The 19,259-nt window shown below is 47.7% G+C and overlaps 2 protein-coding genes across 5 annotated transcripts in view; one reads left to right on the forward strand and one right to left on the reverse strand.

The window, feature by feature from the left end:
- The window catches only part of Adcy3 (adenylate cyclase 3), a 96,480-nt gene that overhangs the window by 33,768 nt on the left and 43,453 nt on the right, over positions 1 to 19,259 (reverse strand). For 3 of the 4 annotated variants that reach the window (XM_070025136.1, XM_070025134.1, XM_070025135.1), the window contains exon 3: positions 16,092 to 16,241. The exons of the other annotated variant lie outside the window; for it this stretch is intronic. In XM_070025136.1, coding sequence (XP_069881237.1) covers positions 16,092 to 16,241 — 150 coding nt within the window. The remainder of the gene's footprint in view (positions 1 to 16,091; positions 16,242 to 19,259) is intronic. 4 annotated transcript variants of the gene reach the window in all.
- LOC138829002 (replication protein A 32 kDa subunit-like) lies at positions 11,550 to 12,361 on the forward strand. The gene is made up of 2 exons (XM_070024986.1): positions 11,550 to 11,687; positions 11,768 to 12,361. The coding sequence occupies exons 1-2, from the start codon at positions 11,550 to 11,552 to the stop codon at positions 12,359 to 12,361; spliced, it is 732 nt and encodes a 243-aa protein (XP_069881087.1).

The raw sequence follows: 19,259 nt of genomic DNA on the forward strand, positions 1-19,259 counted from the left end.
TGGAAGGCCCTGGAAGGCTCTGTGGGTAGAGAAAAAGAAAAAACAAAAAACCAATCCAGACCCCCAGGCCTGTCCTAGGTGCTGCGCAGGGCAGTCTGTCAGCATGGCCTCCATCGGGCGCGAGAAAGAACCAGTTAAGTGTCATCGCCTTGGCAGTGACTCAGGCCAGGCTCTGCTTTGTGCCAGCTCAGAGATGAGATGGAGGAAGGAGGCCAACTTTGCTCCCAGGGGCCCCAAGTTGTTACGGCTGATCTCTGATGAGGCATTCAGGAGTTAATCACAGCAGGGCAGGCAGCCAGGAAGGATGTGGGTAAATGAACTCTGCTGGGGAGAAGCTAGCTACCTACAGCATCCTTGTAAAGCAGAGGGAGAGATGCAAGTGGAGAAAGAGGCCAACAGTATCTAGGCGCTAGTGTGCACATGCCCTGATGTGTGTGTATGTGTGTGTACACTGTGTCTATACAAGATGTGTGTGTGTGTGTGTGTGTGTGTGTGTGTGTGTGTGTGTGTGTGTGTGTGTGTGTGTGTGTGTGTGTGTGTGTATGAAGGCTGCTTGTTTGGTGGTGCCCATATGTGTCCTAAGGGTGTGCTGCATGCTTGTGTAGCAACATAAATACATACCACTGTGACCTGGCAAATCTGTCTGAACTAGTCTTGTGTCTAGTTTACCCAGGCTTGGAGCCTCTGGGAAAACCAATTGTAAGTTAAAAGGACACTGGAAGCCCAGGTGTCAGTGGCTCATGCCTATAATCCTAGCTATTCAAGAGGCTGAGATCTGAGGATTGCACTTCAAAGCCAGCCCAGGCAGGAAAGTCTGTGAGACTCTTATCTCCAATTAACCACCAAAAAAGCTGGAAGTGGAGCTGTAGCTCAAAGAGGTAGAGCAACAGCCTTAAGCAAAAATGCTAAGGGACAGTGCCTAGTTTCTGAGTTCGAGCCCCAGTACTTCTCAGAGGAAGCTGCAGGAGGCAGGAAATAAAGAGCAGGAGGATGATGTACTCTAAGCCTAGAAGGATGAATTCCAAACAGCTCAGTTCTCCCTGAACAAGGGACCATGTCATATAATATGTGAAATCTCCAAACTCCACTCTACCCAATGAGGTCCCAACCCCAGCCATTCAACAGTCATTGGTCATCAATGCAAGTCCCTGGGCTCCATGCAGGAAAGGCAAACAGTACTGCCAAGAGCAGCGAGGGGCCAGGTGGTCTACCATGTATGGGAATGACTAGTATTGTAGGACTTCTAGTCGATGGCCTGGACTCCTTGCCAGTCTCCAGAGAAAGGGGACACTGTGCTGGCCATGGTGATACAGACTCAGGAGACAGCCCCTTGGGCCCGCAGATGGCCACGTGTGTGGTACCTGGAGCCCTCCCTCACCAAGAGTATATGGCACAGGGCGGGTGTTCCTTAGAGATTTGGTGAGTTAATGAGCTGTCAGCTAGGAGACATGGCCCAAGGGGCAAGCCGTCGCTCTAAAGAACTTTCCACAACATGGAAGGGATCTGAAACTGTGCTGTCCAACATGGAAGCCACTAGCCACATGTAGCCAGTAATGCTAAGGAACTGACTTTTTTTTTTTTTGGCCAGTTTTGGGTCTTGAACTCTGGGCCTGGGCGCTGTCCCTCAGCTCTTCAGCCCAAGGCTAGCGCTCTACCACTTGAGCCACAGCGCGGCTTCCAGCTTTTTCTGCTTATGTGGTGCTGAGGAATGGAACCCAGGGCCTCATGAATGCAAGACAAGCACTCTACCATTGAGCCATCTTCCTAGCCCCTTCTAACTGCATTTAAATTCAAATATGGCTAGGGGCCACCATATGAGAAAGCCAGCTCTAAAACACTGCAGGAACAGCTAAAGCTATAGCAACCAAGCTAGAAAGACAACCAACTAATTGGGAAAAAATATTTACCAGCAATATATCACACAAGAGGTTAATATCCAGTATATACAGGGAACTCAAGAACCTAATCCCTCCCAAACCTAATAAACCAATTACTAAATGGACAAGGGAACTAAAGAGAGACTTCTCAGAAGGAGAGATAAAAATGGCAAAGAAACACGTGAGGAAATGTTCACCATCCTTGGTTGTGAAGGAAATGCAAATAAAAACAATCTTGAGATACCACCTTACCCCCGTCAGAATGTCCCACATCCTCAAGTCAGCCAAGGACAAATGCTGGAGGGGATGCGGAGAAAGAGGAACCCTATTTCACTGCTGGTGGGAATGTACACTTATACAACTACTTTGGAAAGCAGTCTGGAGGGTCCTCAGAAAGCTAAATATTGACCTCCCCTATGACCCAGCCATATCACTCCTAGGCATCTATCCTGAACAACAGGAACCAGGATACAAGGACACACACGCCTCCATGTTTATTGCAGCACTGTTCACAATAGCCGAGATATGGAAACAACCCAGATGCCCCACTGCAGATGAATGGATCCAAAAATTGTGGTATCTATAAACAATGGGAAATTATGCAGCCATTAGAAAGGACAAAATAATGGCATTTGCAGGGAAATGGATGGAACTAGAAGAAATCACGTTGAGTGAGGTAAGCCAAGAGCAAAGAGACAAACAGCACATGGACTCCCTCATAAGTGGATGTTAAATCCAAAACATAAGGTGATACAACAAAGTTAACAAGACTTGAAAAACAAAGGACCTCCACTCATCTGGTCAAATAACTACTAAATAACTTCATGCTGCTGATCACATATATGGTGTATATGTGTACACCTGAGGGAAACTAGGAGGAGGACACAGAACTAAAGGGAATCAGGGAAAAACATACAACAGTGAGACTCATCAGCTGCACTGGACATTGATCAAAACAAACTAAGCAGTGATAGGAGGGAGGGAGGGAGGGAAGGAACGAGGGGGAAAGAGGGAACAGCTGATGCTATGCAAAAGGAAAGGAATGTACATATCACCCAATGTGGAAGAAATAACTGTATTGTCAAAGCTCATAGAACTCATAAACTTTATAGGCCACATAGACAATTTGCCCCATGAAAGTCAGCATGTGTTTGTGACTTTAAGTATCACTATCTCACAATACTGTGAAATTTGTGAAATTATGTAATCACTTAATCACAATAAAGAATTTGCAAATAAAATAAATAAAACCCTGCTGGAACTGCGCACAGCCCGCATCTCCAGGCGGAGGGGCAGAGCTGAGAAGGATGCTGACTGAAATGGACGCTCACACCAACTGCCTCCCTGTCACAGAGCAGCTCACTTCCATCCTGGCACGAAGGCTCAAGTGAGTGAAGCAGACTGGACTCCAACAACTGGGACAACAGTGGCTTGGCTTCACTCCCTGTCTAAGGAGTAAATCTTACCAGGAATCCTTAAGCTACTTCCTCTATAGCTGCCCTTCCATTCTTGTCTCCCTCCTAGTTTCTAATCCCTTCTATATGGGGATGTGTGTGTGTGTGTGTGTGCGTGCGTGCATGCGTGCGTGCACATGTACATGCATGCATGCATATGCGTTTGCTGTTGCTGGAGCTTGAATTCAGGCCTTGGGTACCCCTGAGCTATTATTGCTCAAGGCTATCACTCTATCACTTGAGCTACAGCTCCACTTCCAGATTTTTTAGTGGTTCCTTGGAGATTAGAGTCTCATGTACTTTCCTGCCCAGGCTGGTTTCAAACTGTGATCCTCAGATCGCAGCCTCCAGAGTAGCTAGGATTACAGGTGTGAGCCACTGGTGCTGGCTTTCCTGAAAAGCCACCCAAGAATCTGCATCCATTATATTCTTGAAATCTAACTACAAACACTTTTAGGAGTCTGGGGCTGGACTGCTGACCATCCTCCTACTTCCACCTTCCCGCAGCCTTCACTCTGGGCTATGCTTTTCATTCCACACCCTGACTTCTCCTTTCTTTGATAAGGTCACGTGACCACCCAGATCTATCTATCCCAGCCAGATCTGTTCTTCTCTGTTGCTTCTATTTGGATGCATCATAATATATTCTGAATGAGCCTGTCAAGACACAAAGAGATACTGTCTGGTACAGCGAAGTAGCTGCTTCACAAATCACAATTTTCTACCAGTCATTTTCTCTTTGCACCCTTTGGTTGGCTTCAGCTAAGGCCCTGAGGGGCTGTGGATATGGAAATGGTGAAGGCAGGCCTAAAACTCTTCTATAACTCCTAACAGCAACTTGCCTAAGTAATGATCATAGGCAGAAGCAACGAAAGGCTTGCCAGCTTCCACTGAACTCATAACACAGTGAGACTGTCCTACAGCTTCCCTCCAGCGTGACCTGGAGAAAGAAGTCTTCACACCTGAGCTCAGTGCCCTGGCCCTGCCAGATGTGTGGTGAGAGCACAGAATGAGCTCTGCACACTAAAACAGCCTGAGTGTACCCACCAACCTTCCCCAGGATGTCCACAAGCCTTCTGCAACTCAGCATGCCTGGTCCCACCTGGAGAGACACATCCAACTCTTGGTTGTCCTGTCTCTTGTGCCATCCCGCTGTAGATCCTGCTGGCTCTACCTTCAGAACACACCTAGCATCTTCCTTCCCCTCACCATGCCTATGCACACCTCCATCCTCCCCTGAGGCGTGTACTTCTCCCAGACCCCACTGACAGCCACACTGAACCATTGAAAGCCAAAACCCTTGATGGCTCCAGGTTCCCTCAGGGGCAAAAGCAAGGCCCTGAAGGACCTGGCCCACACTCTCTGCTTCTCTTCCCCTCATTTCTGCCCATCTACATTGGCCCCTCTGGTGTCCTGTAGTCATAACTTCCTTAGGCCTTTTCACTTATGGACTGTCTCCCACCCATGGCTCTTCAGGTCTTGGGCACAATCTCACTTTAAAAAAGCTTTCCCTATCCCCAAGAGAATTAAATAGCACCTTCTCCCTATCCCTGGAGTTCTGCAAGCTCCTTCCACAACTGGGTAACCAATTCTCATTCATTCAGATCTGTCATGGTCAACACAAATCGGTTAGGCTAACAACTGTATCCCCAGGGACTTGAGGGTGGGCATGGTGGGGGGGGGCATGAAATACCAGTATCTTCTTGTAGATGTCTTAATCAACCCATCCAGTTCCCATTCCACAGACAGCAAGTTCAGAGGGCATAAGTCAAGCTCAAGGTCATGGTCAAGGTAAAGGACCTAGCTAGGATGTGAACACAAGTCTTACTCTGAGCCTTGTGTTGTCACATAGCACTACTTTCTACCGTGGCTGTAAGTCAAGTTCAGTTACTATACAATCTGCACACATGTTTAAGTATTAGAAGACTATTTTAAAACTCTGAGCAAGTCAAAGAAAACAGATAGCCACAGATCCAGAGACCACCTAAGGGAGCCTCACAGTAACACTTCTTCCAAACAGAGTTCTCACCAGGAGGAAGTACCAGCCACTAAATGACATCTCATTATGAAATGAGACAACCCAGGAGCCCAGCACTGGTGGCTCACCCCTGTAACTCTAGCTTCTGAGAAAGCTGAGATCTGAGGACTGCAGTTCAAAGCCAGTATGGACAGGAAAGTCCGTGAGACTCTTTATCTCCAATAAACCACCAGCAAGCCAGAAGTGGAACTGTGGCTCAAGTAACTGATAGAGCACCAGCCAAGAGACAGACAGCACTGAAACCCTGAGTTCAAGCCCCAGTCTTGGCATAAAAGTTAGGGTGGGGGAAGATATGGCTGACACAATGGGTGTCAATAATCTACCCATATAAACTCAGCTTCACTCTTGCAGCCAGGTAAGGATGGGATGCACCCCAATACCAGCCACAGACTGCAGATTCCCCAACTCCTCACAGAGCAAGCGCCGCAGGCCAGCTCAGAGGGCACACCTCTGCGTGGGGCTGAGGGTGCCAGCCCCCCACTGCTGCTCAGGGCCACCAAAGGCTCACCGTGGCTTTAACACAGCCTGCTCATCACCCCCACTGTGTAAGCCGTGGATTTAGGGCTGAAGGCATGGCTCCGTGGCAGAGCGCCTGCCTAGTAAGTACAAGGCCTTGAGTTCGAATCCTAGTTTTTTGTTTGTTTGTTTTTAATGGATTTATTCGGTTCACTCCTAGAATAATGCATGATGAATGTTCTAGAAAATCCAAAAAGTAGGAACTGGCAGCAACAGAATTAGTTCCCAGTTCACATCACGGGGCAGAGACTCTCTGGTACTTCTCCCAGCAAGAGCCACTCAAGGTTAACATGCAAACAGTATTATTCGTGAATGGTTCTGGGAAGAAGCTGAGACAGCAAGTGGACGTCAAGGCGAGTGTTGGAGGAGGGGTTTCCGTATCCTGTCTGGCAGATGAGGGGTTGAACCTTCAGTGCTGAAGATACCGGCATCAGGAACCTGGGCCTGACAGCAACTAAGAACAGACCCGCGGAGTGGGAAGGGCCAGTCCCCACCCCCACCTCACCACTGCCAGGACAACACCGGGCACGTTCAGTTGCCAGTGGACTCCAACGCCAGGCCTGTCTTCTTGCTTGGCTCTCCTCCCCCCCACCAGCTTCCCATGGGAACAGCCTCAAGGTCAAGGTGACATCTTGCCATGTCCTCAGGGCCACAGGTCTTGAGGGAACAGTGAAACAGCCTTGGGCAAAGGTCAGTGAGGAGGAAGGCTTGGGAAAACAAGTGGTCACTACTAGACTTAGGAAACAGCAGCATTCCAGAATCCTGAGCTCAGGCTCCCAGAGGACAGACCAGACCATCGGACCTGCTCAAGGGCAGAAGGTCACCCATCTAGAGAAAGATCATGGTGCGATACAGAGTACAGAGCTAGCAAGCGCTGGCTGCCGCAGAGGCGGCAGGAGACAGCTTCTCTGCCCACGAGAGGCTGCACAGGAGATGGACAGAAATGGACAGCTAAGCCACCGTCCCCAGGGCGAGCAGGTGATGATGGTAGTGGCTTCCTTTAAAGCCTATAGCGTTGGCTCATGGGTCATTCTACAGGGACCCCAGCCATAGCTCCTTCTCCTGTTACGTGGAGCCCGAGAGCTGTTCGCTTTTCTCTGAGGGAGGACTATACACATATTTGGATCACTAAACAAGGCAGGACTTCAAGAAATTGCCAGCGTGTCCCGGCCAGCTCCTCTGTCGCCCAGCTATGTCCCTCCAACCTCCTTCAGCCACACCGCAGCTTGGGAAGTAAGTCTGTGTGAAATTCAGAGGCACACATAATTCTGCAGTGAGTGTGCACCTAGCAATAGGTATCGGGTGGATTTTCTGGATGCTTGCCGTTGCCAGGTGGCAGTTGGGGTGCTTAGCAACCCCCCAGGTCCCCAAGTATGCCTTACAGTGAGATCCCATGGGAATCACAACCAACAACTACAGTTCTTTCTTCCAGGTCTTGGGCTCCAACCCAACAGGTCCAGAGAGCTGAGAGGAGGCTGGAGAAAGCCCAGATGTACCTGGGCAGTCCCAGCACACAGGTAAACACGCCCAGACCACCCCCAGTCAGACCTGTGGCTGGCACAGCAGGGCCACGTGCAGGGAGTATCACATCCACAAGCTCGCTACCTCCAAGAGGGCCAGGCTCAGCCCTGCCCTGCGAGGAGGTTAGGACCTGGGGTCAAGATGGCGAAGTTGCAGAGTCCCAGATCCTTCTCACCATGGAGACGGTCCACCCTCCTCCCACCCATCTCTGTCCGCCTGGGTGGTGGAGAAGATACTTGTGTATGTGTGAAGGGCAAGGCCCCCTTGTCCCTCCCAGGGGAACCATGGCTGGTCCCCTTCCCAAAGGCGGCTGATTGTCTCCATAAAAACATCTCCCAGCAAGAAAGGGACTGGAACTAGAAATGCCTGGATGGGGCTACACTGGCCAGTCATCCCTGAGGTCCCCAGGGAAACTGACCTGCACTGGCCACACAGTCACAGTGCAGGGCACCTTCCTCCCACTGCACACTCTTAAAAGAGAAATGTTCATAGACACACAAAAGCCAAGCAGGTCTCTGGACACTGAGTTCTGAAAGGCGCCCCTTCTACAAAGAGAAGTCTCGGCCATCAGAGCCAGTACTGCAGATTCTCTGAGGCATTACATGCCGAGTACGTGCCCTGCTTGGTGTGGCACTGACTACAAATGGCTCCTTGAGCAAGCATCATTCCCGAGCCAGCTTCTCATCCTCGCCTACTGAGGCTGCCAAGGCTCCTGTGGAAGTCTGTTCCCCTCACCAGGGGCTTTGGCAAGAGGCAAATCTGTAATCCTAGCTACTCAGGAAGCTGAGATCTGAGGATCAAGGTGCAAAGTCAGTCAGGACAGGCAAGTCTGTGAGACTCTTATCTCCAGTTAACCACCAAAAAGCTAGAAGTGGAGGTATGGCTCAAGTAGTAGAGTGCCAGCTTTGAGTAAAATACCTAAGGGACAGAACCCAGGCCTTGAGTTCATCCCTAGTTCTAGCACAAAGGAAAGAAAGGAAAGAAAGGAATGGAAGGAAGGAAGAAAGAAAGAAAGAAAGAAAGAAAGAAAGAAAGAAAGAAAGAAAGAAAGAAAGAACAGAAGAAAGAAAGAAAGGAAGGAAGAAAGAAAGAACGGAAGAAAGGAGGGAGGGAAGGGAAGGGAAGGGAAGGGAAGGGAAGGGAAGGGAAGGGAAGGGAAGGGAAGGGAAAGGAAGGGAATGAAGAGAAGGAAGGGAGGGAGGGAGGGAGGGAGGGAAGGAGGGAGGGAGGGAGGGAAGGGAAGGAAAGGGAGGGGAGGAAGGGAGGAAGGAGAAAATGGATGAGACCATGAAAGCTCCATTGCTGGCCTGTGGTCAGCTCCCAAGATGCAGTGGCTGAAGCTCCTGGGATGTGAAATCAGCCCAGAGTGCATGCCAGTCACGTCAGCCCCGGTGCCTAGGGAGAGCTCAACTTCTGTCCTGGCTGAAACCAAGGAGAAGGGAGCAGCCAGCTCCCACCCACCTCCCCTTCCCCTCTTCAGCCAATGAGTTTGCAGGGCCGTGTGCCAAAAACAGCCAACGGTACCAATGGCTTCTCAGCTTTGTTCACCTCTGCCTTCTTTCTTCATGTGTTTTCCAAATAGCCCCATGACAATATGAGTATTTTTAATCCTCATTTTTCAGAAGACTAAACTAAAGACAGGGAAGCAAAGTGCCAATGTCACAGAGGGAGAAGATGAGAAAGCCAGGACTCAATGTCCTGAGAAAACCTTGGCAGGACCAGGCGCCAGTTCACGCCTGTAATCCTAGGTGTGAAGGAGGTTGAGATCTGAGGATCTCAGTTCAAAGCCAGCTTGGCAAGAAAGGCCATGAGACTTAGGTACTTTTATCTCCAATTAACAGATGAAGTTCAAATTGTAGTTTGCTGCCTAATGGAAAATGTCAAGCCCTGATTTCAAGCCCCAGTACTAGAACAAATAAACAAAAAAGCAAACTCTGGCAGAAGCACTGGATGTAAATTTAAGATATAAATTCATCAGCTTTTGGAAGGGGGTCTCCTGATGCAGGAGCTGATATCAGTCATAGGAGTATGAAAGTTTAGAAAGATCTGCCCTCCTGAGCAAGGACTGTCCTTGAGCATCAGTGGTTCCAAAAGCAAAGAAGTATTCTCTAGATAAACAAGGGAATATAAATGCCTAAATGTACTCTCATTCACTGCTAGAAGTATAAACAGTTTCAACCTGTACATGAGACATTTGGCAGTATTTATCAACATTAAAAATGCACATGGCTGGGTTCTCAAGAAGTTAAACATGGGACTGGAGAGCTGGCTAAGTGATATTTATGAGGTTCAAGCACCAGCACTGGGCATTAAAACACAGCTACCACATGACCCAGAAAATCCACTTCTGGGTATGTACCCCAAAAAAGTGAAAGCCATGATTCAGATATTTGTACATTAATCTTCACCATGGCACGTTTCTCAACAGACAGGATAAAACATCAAAAGTATAGCCAACTGCAGGCACCAGTAGTTCACATCTATAATCCCAGCTACTCAGGAGGCTGAAATCTGAGGATAACGGTTCAAAGACAGTCTAGGCTAGGAGAGCTGTGGCTCAAGTGGTAGAGCACTAGCCTTGACCAAAATGCTGAGGGGCAGCACTTAGGCCCTGGGTTCGAGCCCCAGGATTGTATGGAAGGATGGATAGATAGACAGACAGACAGACAGACAGACAGACAGACAGACAGACAGACAGACAGACAGACAGACACAGAAATAAATATGGACTCAAGATGCTCTTGAAAGAGTAAACAAGTTTGTGTCTACATAGATACATCTGCAAATAAATGGAGTATTTCTGAAAGGATGTATTAGAAAAGTAAGAGTATCTCTCTGATATAACTGGATAGCTGGAAATGAATGAGAAAAGACTAACCTTTCCAGTATATTCCTCATATCTTTATATTTTATAAAGGCTACTTGACATCTAACTTAAAACATTTAAAACTGATGTCCAAGTTCTGCTTCTTGCTATTTTAGAGGAGTTTCTATCAGACCAACCCAGAAGCCAGGAACTATAGAGCTGGATTAAATCCCTTCTCCTCGATTCCCCGACCCTGAAAGTCCTAGGTCTTTGAAGAAAATGGAAATCAAAAGTGGTAGATAGGCTTGAGGGGCAAAGACTTCAGAAGGAAAAGGAACACATTGAAGTGAGTCTAACACACTCTGTTACCTTTACCTGAGACCAGGGTTGAGAGGCTGAGCAGAGGGCAATGGCAAAATGAGATTCAAAGATTGGCAGATTCCAAGGCAGACAGAGAGGGGCTGAAGCACTAGAGGAAGGAGAACTCAGCAGGGTCCACCTGGCTATGTGTACTCTATTCCCCCTGAACATGTGCTTGACCAAGAGACCAAGAATCTAAGCAGGAAAGGCCAGCAAGGAGGTTACAGACAAAGGGTAGATACCGCCATTCATGGTGCTGGGGAGCCTAGGGTCCCTAATAGGAGGACCAGCATTCTGGTTATTATCTCTGAAGAGTGCTTTCCTAGGAGTAGGCATCAAATAGATCTGATCTCAGGCTGGTCTAGCTTTGAATCCTCTCAGTCCCACACTGGAGCAAAGCGATCTGCTGCTGTCCTAGCCATCTGCTGCAGGAAAAGCAAGTCTCTCTGAAGAAACACAACATCATTCAGCCACTCTACCTTCCACACACAATATGCAGCAGTTAATATAAAAAAAAGCCAGGGTGCCAGAGATAGGACCAAAACTCAATGGGAAACACAGAACCAAATATTCTAAATAATGTGATTGCTAGTCAGGGCCTTTAGAATAAATATTTTTAAAGTTCCCTAAAATAGATGACCAAAAGGATGATTTAAACAGAGAACTTGTGTCTAGTCTTAAAAAAAAAAAAAAAAAGGCCAAAGAAAATTGCAGAAATGAAAGACATACAATAATTGAAATGAAATATTTAATAAATGAGCAGAGAATTGGACAAAGCAGAGGAAGAGATCATTAGTAAACTCAAAGTTTTATCAATAAAAATGTTCAGCAGAAGCATAGAAAGAAGAAAGAAAGAGTCAGGAGTTTGTGGCGCCTGGGCAAAGTAGACACAACTGGCCGCAGCTGGGTTCTGAGGTGTTTGGAGAACTCACCAGACCGAACTTTCTGGCCCCTTGCCTGACGGACAGGCAAAAAAGATGTGGAATAGTGGGTTTGAAAGCTTTGGCGGCACCAGCTATGGCGGAGCAGGTAGTTACACTCAGTCCCCAGGGGGCTTCGGGTCACAGACCCTGACGCAGGCCGAAAGGAAATCAAGAACCCTAGCCCAGCACATCGTACCTGTACTATATCTCAGCTGCTTTCTGCCACTCTCACAGATGAAGTATTCAAAATTGGGAATGTTGAAATTTCACAGGTCACTATTGTGGGAATAATCAGACATGCAGAAAAGGCTCCAACCAATATTGTTTACAAAGTAGATGACATGACTGCTTCACCCATGGATGTTCGTCCGTGGGTTGACAAAGATGATGCCAGCAGTGAAAACACTGTGGTTCCTCCAGAAACATACGTGAAAGTGGGTGGCCACCTCAGATCTTTTCAGAACAAAAAGAGCCTTGTGGCATTTAAGATCATGCCCTTGGAGGACATGAATGAGTTCACCACACATATTCTTGAAGTGGTCAATGCACACATGTTGCTGACCAAGTCCAACAGCCAGCCCATGGCAGAAAGACCCTCTCTCAGCAACCCAGGAATGAGCGATGCAGGGAACGTCAGTGGGAATAGCTTCGTGCCCTCCAATGGCCTTACTGTGGTTCAGAATCAGGTGCTGAATTTAATTAAGGCTTGCCCAAGACCTGAAGGATTGAACTTTCAGGATCTCTGGAACCAGCTCCAGCATATGCCTATAGCCACAATTAAGCAAGCTGTGGATTTTCTTAGTAATGAGGGACATATTTATTCTACTGTGGATGATGATCCCTTTAAGTCCACAGATGTAGAATAACGGGATCTCCTTGAGTATCTGAGAGATTGCCAGCTGGACCTGGTTTTCACAATCTGTTTGCTCCAGCTGTGCGTGTTTGGCCAGGTATTTCTAGGAAAGAGGTTTTGTGCTGATGGCTTCTTGCTCTCCTGTTTTTGTTTTTGTTGTTTAGAAACTGAAAGGAAAATGAGCACGTGACAGGGAGGTAAACCAAGGTGGAGTTCATTAAAGAAGTTCCAAATAAGCTTACAGGATAAAAAAGATTATAGGAGGAATGTTACAGAGACAATAGGGCAGTATTAATGTCAGGGTTTATTCTTAAAACATATTCCTATTGAGGACATGAGCCTGATCAGGACCTACCTGTGGGCAGAGAATCTACTGAGGGAGCCACTACTTTTTGCCCTATTTTTGTTACCCTGGTTCTGTAACATTACTTTTCAAAATTGCACTTTCCTTCCTTTCTTGCCTTCCATGATGCTGTAAAGAGGTTTGTGTGAACATGAAGTTCTAGATTGGGTGGCCTCAAGGGGCAGAGGAAAGGAAGAAATGTTACTATGTTTTGTATTATTAAAAAAAAAAGTACACCCAGATGTTTAATGAACTGTTCTGTTATTGCAATAGCTTGTGTGTGAAATGTTCTCCCTTTTTCTGAGCTGATGCAATTGCTGCTTTATCATCTAAGATAGTGTAGCATAATTATAATAAAACTTGGATTTGAATCCTGAAAAAAAAGAAAGAGTCAGGAAAAAAGGAGGTAGACTTACAGAATCTGATTGTATGTATGTATGTACCTATGTATAAATGTATATTTAGGCTCATGTGTATAAGCCTAGCTCAGGAGGCTGAGATCTGAGGATCACCATTGAAAGCCAGCCTGGGAAGGAAAGTCTATGAGATTCTTACCTTCAATTAATCAGCAAAAAGCCAAGAAGAAGAAAAAAAAAGGCAAAAAGCTCAAGTAGTAGAGCATCAGCCTTGAGTGAAAAAAACTAAGCACCAAGGCCCTGAATTCAAGCCCCAGTATCAGCACAAAAATAAAATAAAATACAAAACAAGATAATAAAATAAAAGTATATATAGAGTTCTAGAAGGACTGAAAATGAGACAAAAGCAGTAAGAGATACTGGCTGAAACATTCCAAGCCATTTATTCAAGAAGCTCTTTCAATACTAAGGATGAAACAAAGAAAACTCCTAGTCATGTCACTGGAAAACTGCTAAAAACTAAAGACAAAGAATATTGTAAAAGCTGGGCACTGGTGACTCATGCCTATAATCCTAGCTACTCAAGGATCACAGTTCCAAGCCAACCCAAGTAGGAAATTCCATGAGACTCATCTCCAATAAACTACTTAGAAAATGCCAGAAGTAGAGCTATGTCTCAAGTGGTAGAACAACAGCCTTGAGAACAAAGAGGCTCAGGGACAGCACCCAGACCCTGAGATCAAGCCCTAGGACCAGAGGGAAAAAAAAGTATTGTAAAGACTATTTCTGTAACAGGAGCAACAGTATGTCTGACAACTGACATTTCAACAGGAATGATGGAAGGTAAAGGATAGTGGAAGGACCCCTTTAAGTAGCTGAAAGTGAGAAACTGGCAACCTAGAATTCCTTGTCTCCAAAAGACATTTGCTTTGAATTGAATCCTTCCCAAATTCAGGTGCTTCTAATGGGATAGCACTGAGAGACCAGCAGCACAGGGGAGGGCCAGGCTGGCACAGCAGGCTGCCTAGCCCCTAGGATGATCGGGCCCAAGGCCTGCTCTTCATGCAGCATCTAGCTAACTTTCTTTAGCATATGGCAAGCCCCCAGCAGACTTTGTGAGCCAGTTCTTCTAAACATTTAAAAGTAAAGCATAACCTAAGGCACCCTCCAACTCTTCCAGGGAGCAAGAAGAAAAAAAAAATTACTTCATGAGTCTAGCTACAACCTAAACATGAAAAGAAAGTAAAATGCAAGTAGATCTCTCTTATGACTTCAGTCACTACAGTGACAGGAGCATACTGACCCCTAGGCAGGCAGGCAGGCAGGCAGGCAGGTGGCCGAATATCAGCCCTGATGGAAAAAGAGCCACACAGAATCTTCTAACCCTGGGAACAGTCACCCAAGGATTTTATACACAGATAAAAACTAAGGCCTAGCTGGGCGCCAGCGGCTTACACCTGTAATCCTAGCTACTCAGGAGGCTGAGGATCACAGTTCAAAGCTAGCCCAGACAGGAAACTTTGTGAAACTCTTATCTCCAATAAACTACTAGAAAACTGTACGTGGTGCTGTGGCTCAAGTGGTAGAGCGTTCGCCTTGAACTGAAGAGTGCAGGGACAATGCCCAGGCCCAGAGTTCAAGCCCCATGACTGACTAAAAAAAAACAAAAAAACAAAAAACTGAGGCCTTGGGACCAAGAAACTACCCCAAGGTCATACTCCAAGATGCATTATATTTTGTAATAGTCACAACAAAGAAGCTTGCTTCATTTGAAAGAGAGGGGGGAAGGAAGAGAGGAAGGAAGGAGGAAGAGAAAGAGGAAGGAAGGAAGGAAGGAAGGAAGGAAGGAAGGAAGGAAGGAAGGAAGGAAGGAAGGAAGGAAGGAAGGAAGGAAGGAAAGAAGGGAGGAAGGAAGGGAGGGAGGGAAGGAGGGAGGGAGGGAGGGAGGGAAAGAAAGAGAGAGAGAAAGGGAGAGAGAAAAGCTGCAAAATAAGTGTCAGTACCTTCACTCTGCTGATGAGTAAAACGAGACTCTAAGGAAAGAACTCCCTGGCTTAGCTAAGTGCTGACAGACAGAGGAAAGGGATTCTTTACACACACCTACTCAAGGCAGGTCCTGGGGAACCCTGGGGTACAGAAAGTTGAATATGATGGGATATTAATCCTGGAGCTTTATCAAAACAGAGGCCAGAAAAAAAAAAATCCCTTCTACAACCTGCCTGCTGAAAGAGTTGACTCCAAGGCCTAGCTCAGAAGCTTCTATGTTTCATAAATAAATAGAGACAGGACAGAGAAAGCTGGGATCCATCAGCTACATGATCTGTGCGCATCTTCACATACCACTGTCTAGAGCACAGGAGTGAGATGTAATCACTGTGCTCCCTCCAGGTCGAAGGTCCTAGAACATCCACCAAAACTAAAACCTCATCTCCAATATCTGGGTCTATGAAGTTTCAGTAGACCCAGAGCTGAGCACAAACTGACAGGATTCTCAAGAGCAGAAAATCATGGAGTCTCAACAAGGGGAGAAAAACCCGGATAACAGGAACTTGGAAGGTCTAAGTTCTAAAATGCATCTGAAATGAATCCAGACCAACACCCATTTAAATGGCTGAGTCACAGGCCTGGTGCTGGTGGTTCACACCTGGAATCCTTGCTACTCAGGAGGCTGAGATCTGAGGATCATAGTTCAAAGCTAGCCTGGGCAGCAAAGTTTGAGAGACTCTATCTCACAAAAAGGGGCTCTTCTGTCCTGGATTAGGCTGGAACAAAGCCTATAGACAGAGAGCAGGGACATCCAGGTACTCTTCCAGATGGACAGAGGAAAACAGGGGATCCGACTGTGGTTCCTTCTTCCTAAGTGACTTAGAATGCAGTGAGGAGGGGCAGGAACTCCCTACAGGAGAGAACTGAGGCCCAGGAGTACAGAGCACTTGTCCTACAGAGGACCGTGGCACTGCTGATCTAGCTCCTCTCCTCGCAGACCCTGCATGCTCTAGTCCCATGATCACCCCACCAAAAGCCCCCTAAGTCCTGAGCCTTACCTGCTGCTGGCTCTGCTCTTCCAGGTTCATCTTCACCTCCAGCGACTGGCGGGCTTCTAGGAAGGCCTTGCGGTGCTTGCGGTCAGCCATGTAGTAAGACATAATGCCCACAATGATGGCGCACAGGTAGAGGAAGACATTGGCCAGGATCTGCACCCCAAGGAGGAGGGAAGAAGAGGACAGTAGTGAAAACCCATCTTTGGGAAAAGGCGACGAGGTAGGGTGGCAGAGACTATAACCAATCCGGTCAGCTAGCATCCAGAAAGGAGCCCAGCAGGGCTCTGAACTTGATCACATAGTTAGGCCCCTGAGTGCACCTGTCCCAGGAACCACTAGTGGACAAGGCCATTCCAACATGGTAATCCAGTGCAGGAGGGCAAGAGTATGAGAGACAGCTCTCACCTCTTTCTTCACACCATAGACAGTCTCATCACTGGGGAGGCCTGAGCAACCTTTAGCCAGCCATTCAGTCAGTCACTCATTTATTCAACCAACATCCACGGAGCCTTTGCTTCTTAGATGTTCTAGGTACTTTGTGGATCATTGGGGAGGGGTTTACAAACCCCAAGTCCCAGCAGCCAGTGTGTAACCCTAAAAGCTTCAGATAATGGGGATGTCACAGGAGACTGGATCAGCTCTGGTTCAGCAGCCACAGTGGGGCCTTACCTGTGTGCTGCAGGCTTACATTTTCTGCGCATCACAGGCTTCCTCTCACATAACACCACCCTTGCCGGCAAGCAGGTGGCCAGTGGTGATATTCATGCTGCAGAAGAACAGAAGCTACAGGAAGGGGTGAATCTGGAGTCTAATGTCCATCCCACTGACCCAGAGGGCTTCTTGGGCACTGAGCACCTGCTCCTTCTCTGACCCTATAGACGCTGTCAGCTGTCTTGGTCCTGCGCCAAGTCACAGAGGCTGCTGGGACTGCATGCTCTATGGCTTCTTGTTAGAGAGTGCCTCAGATATGGACCTAAACCTCTCCAATACACCTAGCTCCTGGTGTTGGCAACTGCTGGCTCTGATCTTTGGCCCTGACCATGGCTAGGCCAGATATTAATCTCTCCCAAACCTCCAAGTCCAGCTGGGTGCCAGTGGCTCACGCCTATAATCCTAGCTACCCAGGAGGCTGGGATCTGAAGATTGCAGTTCAAAGCCAGCCTGAGCAGAAAAGTACATGAGACTCTTGTCTTTAATTAACCACCAGAAAACCAGAAGTGGCACTGTGGCTCAAGTGGTAGAGCGCTTGCCTTGAGCTGAAGAGCTTAGGGACAGGGCCCAGGCCCAGAGTTCAAGCCCCATGACAAAAACAAACAAAAACAAAAAAAAAAAAAACCAGAAAACAAAATAAAAACCTCCAAGTCCACTGGCCTCAGAGCCTTCTCCCACAAAGAAGGCTTTCTGCTCGGGCTTCTCACCCTTCCCACCTGGCTCCCGAAGTCCTGCCCAAGGGCACAGCTGCTCCCATGCAGATGTGGTTCCTTCCACATGCCACCGAGCTGACAGGCCCAGAGTCCAAGCAGGAGGAGGAGGAGGAGGAGGGGGTGGGGGGAGAAGGGGGAGGAGGAAGAGGAGAGCACCAGTGGCTCACACCCCTAATCCTAGCTAATCAGGGAGCTGAGATCTAAACATTGAGGTTTGAAGGAAAGTCTGGGAGACTCTTATCTCCAATTAAATGCCAAAAAGCCAGGAGTGGAGGTATGACTCAAGTAGTAGAACACCAGCTCTGAGTGAAAAAGCTAAGGGACAGCACTCAAGGCTCTGAGTCCAAAGCCCTACTATGGACAGACAGACGGGGACACACAGACACATAGATACACAGACACAGACACAGACACAGACACACACACAGACACACACACACACACATACACACACACACACGTATAATGGAATCACACTATAACCCCAAGAAAGTAGCAAAGTATTCAGGCTCAGCTCATGGAACCCTCTTTACAGGACTGCATTTCTTTCATGGACCTTTAGGTACTCTTGAATAATTCCACATTCTTGCTGCATTTGCAGGTACACACAGAAGGACTTTAGGAGCCCTGGACTCTGGCAATGCCCTTCCTAGCCGGGTGGTTTCCATGTTAAACATTTCTCTGGGCTGGCTCCATTAGAGCTAAAGGGTGCCCTGCCGCCCTAGAGATTCTAGCCCTATAACTGCCTGGTTTCCATCTACCTGGCTGCTAAAGGTGGAGGATGGGAACTGAATTATGGAGGCAGGGAAGAAGCCGGAAGCAGGAGAGGCTGGAAGCTCCCAAGGCCGGCCTGAATCACTCTGTCTCCAGGTGCACAGGCACTTCAGCCCCTTCCTGACTAGCACTTGACACTCCCTGGCGAAGAAGGCTGGCTACAGGAACATGGCTTCACAGGTTCCACCCAGGCCCGGGAACTCCTTCCCTGCCCCCTCCCCCAGTAAGCTCACGTGGTGTGTGTGTGTGTGTGTGTGTGTGTGTGTGTGTGTGTGTGTGTGTGTGTGTGTGTGTGTGTGTGTGTGTGTGTGTGTGTGTGTGTGTGTGTGTGTGTGTGTGTGTGTGTGTGTGTGTGTGTGTGTGTGTGTGTGTGTGTGTGTGTCTATCAGAGCTTGGGTGCTGTCCCTTAACTTTTTTTTTTTTTTTTTTTGGGTCCGGTCGTGGGGCCTGAACCCTGGGCCTGGGCACTGTCCCTCAGCTCTTCAGCTCAAGGCTAGCGCTCTACCACTTGAGCCACAGAGCCACTTCCGGCTTTTTTCTTTTTGCTTATGTGGTGCTGAGGAATCGAACCCAGGGCCTTGAGCATGCAAGGCAAGCGCTCTACCACTGAGCCACCTTCCCAGCCCTGTCCCTTAACTTTTTAACTCAAGGCTGGAGCTCTACCATTTAAGCCATAGTCCCATTGTGACTTTTTAGTGGTTAACTGGAGATTAGAGTCTCAAGGACTTTCTAGCCAGGGCTAGCTTTGAACCTAGATCTACCAATCTCAGCCTCCTGAGTAGCAAGGATTACTACAGGGGTGAGCCAGCAGTGCCCAGCAAACAAAAACAAAAACAGCTTTAAAAAAACAACAACAACAACAACCTAAAACTCTCATGAAGATATCAGCCCTAGAGCATGCATGTATGAAAGGAAAACATTTTAACCCCAAACCAAGATGTCTAGAGATTTTCCCCAGCCTCCAGACCCAACA

Source organism: Dipodomys merriami, unplaced genomic scaffold (assembly GCF_024711535.1).
Source record: "Dipodomys merriami isolate MVZ:Mamm:240054 unplaced genomic scaffold, mDipMer1.0.p SCAF_17, whole genome shotgun sequence".
Taxonomy (NCBI): Eukaryota; Metazoa; Chordata; class Mammalia; order Rodentia; family Heteromyidae; genus Dipodomys; species Dipodomys merriami.

Bases quoted from the DNA above. Each gene is read 5' to 3' on its own strand.
- LOC138829002 (XM_070024986.1), top strand. From the start codon at position 11,550: ATGTGGAATAGTGGGTTTGAAAGCTTTGGCGGCACCAGCTATGGCGGA. The intron at 11,688-11,767 runs GTACCTGTACTA...GAAATTTCACAG, and splicing joins GAACCCTAGCCCAGCACATC to GTCACTATTGTGGGAATAAT.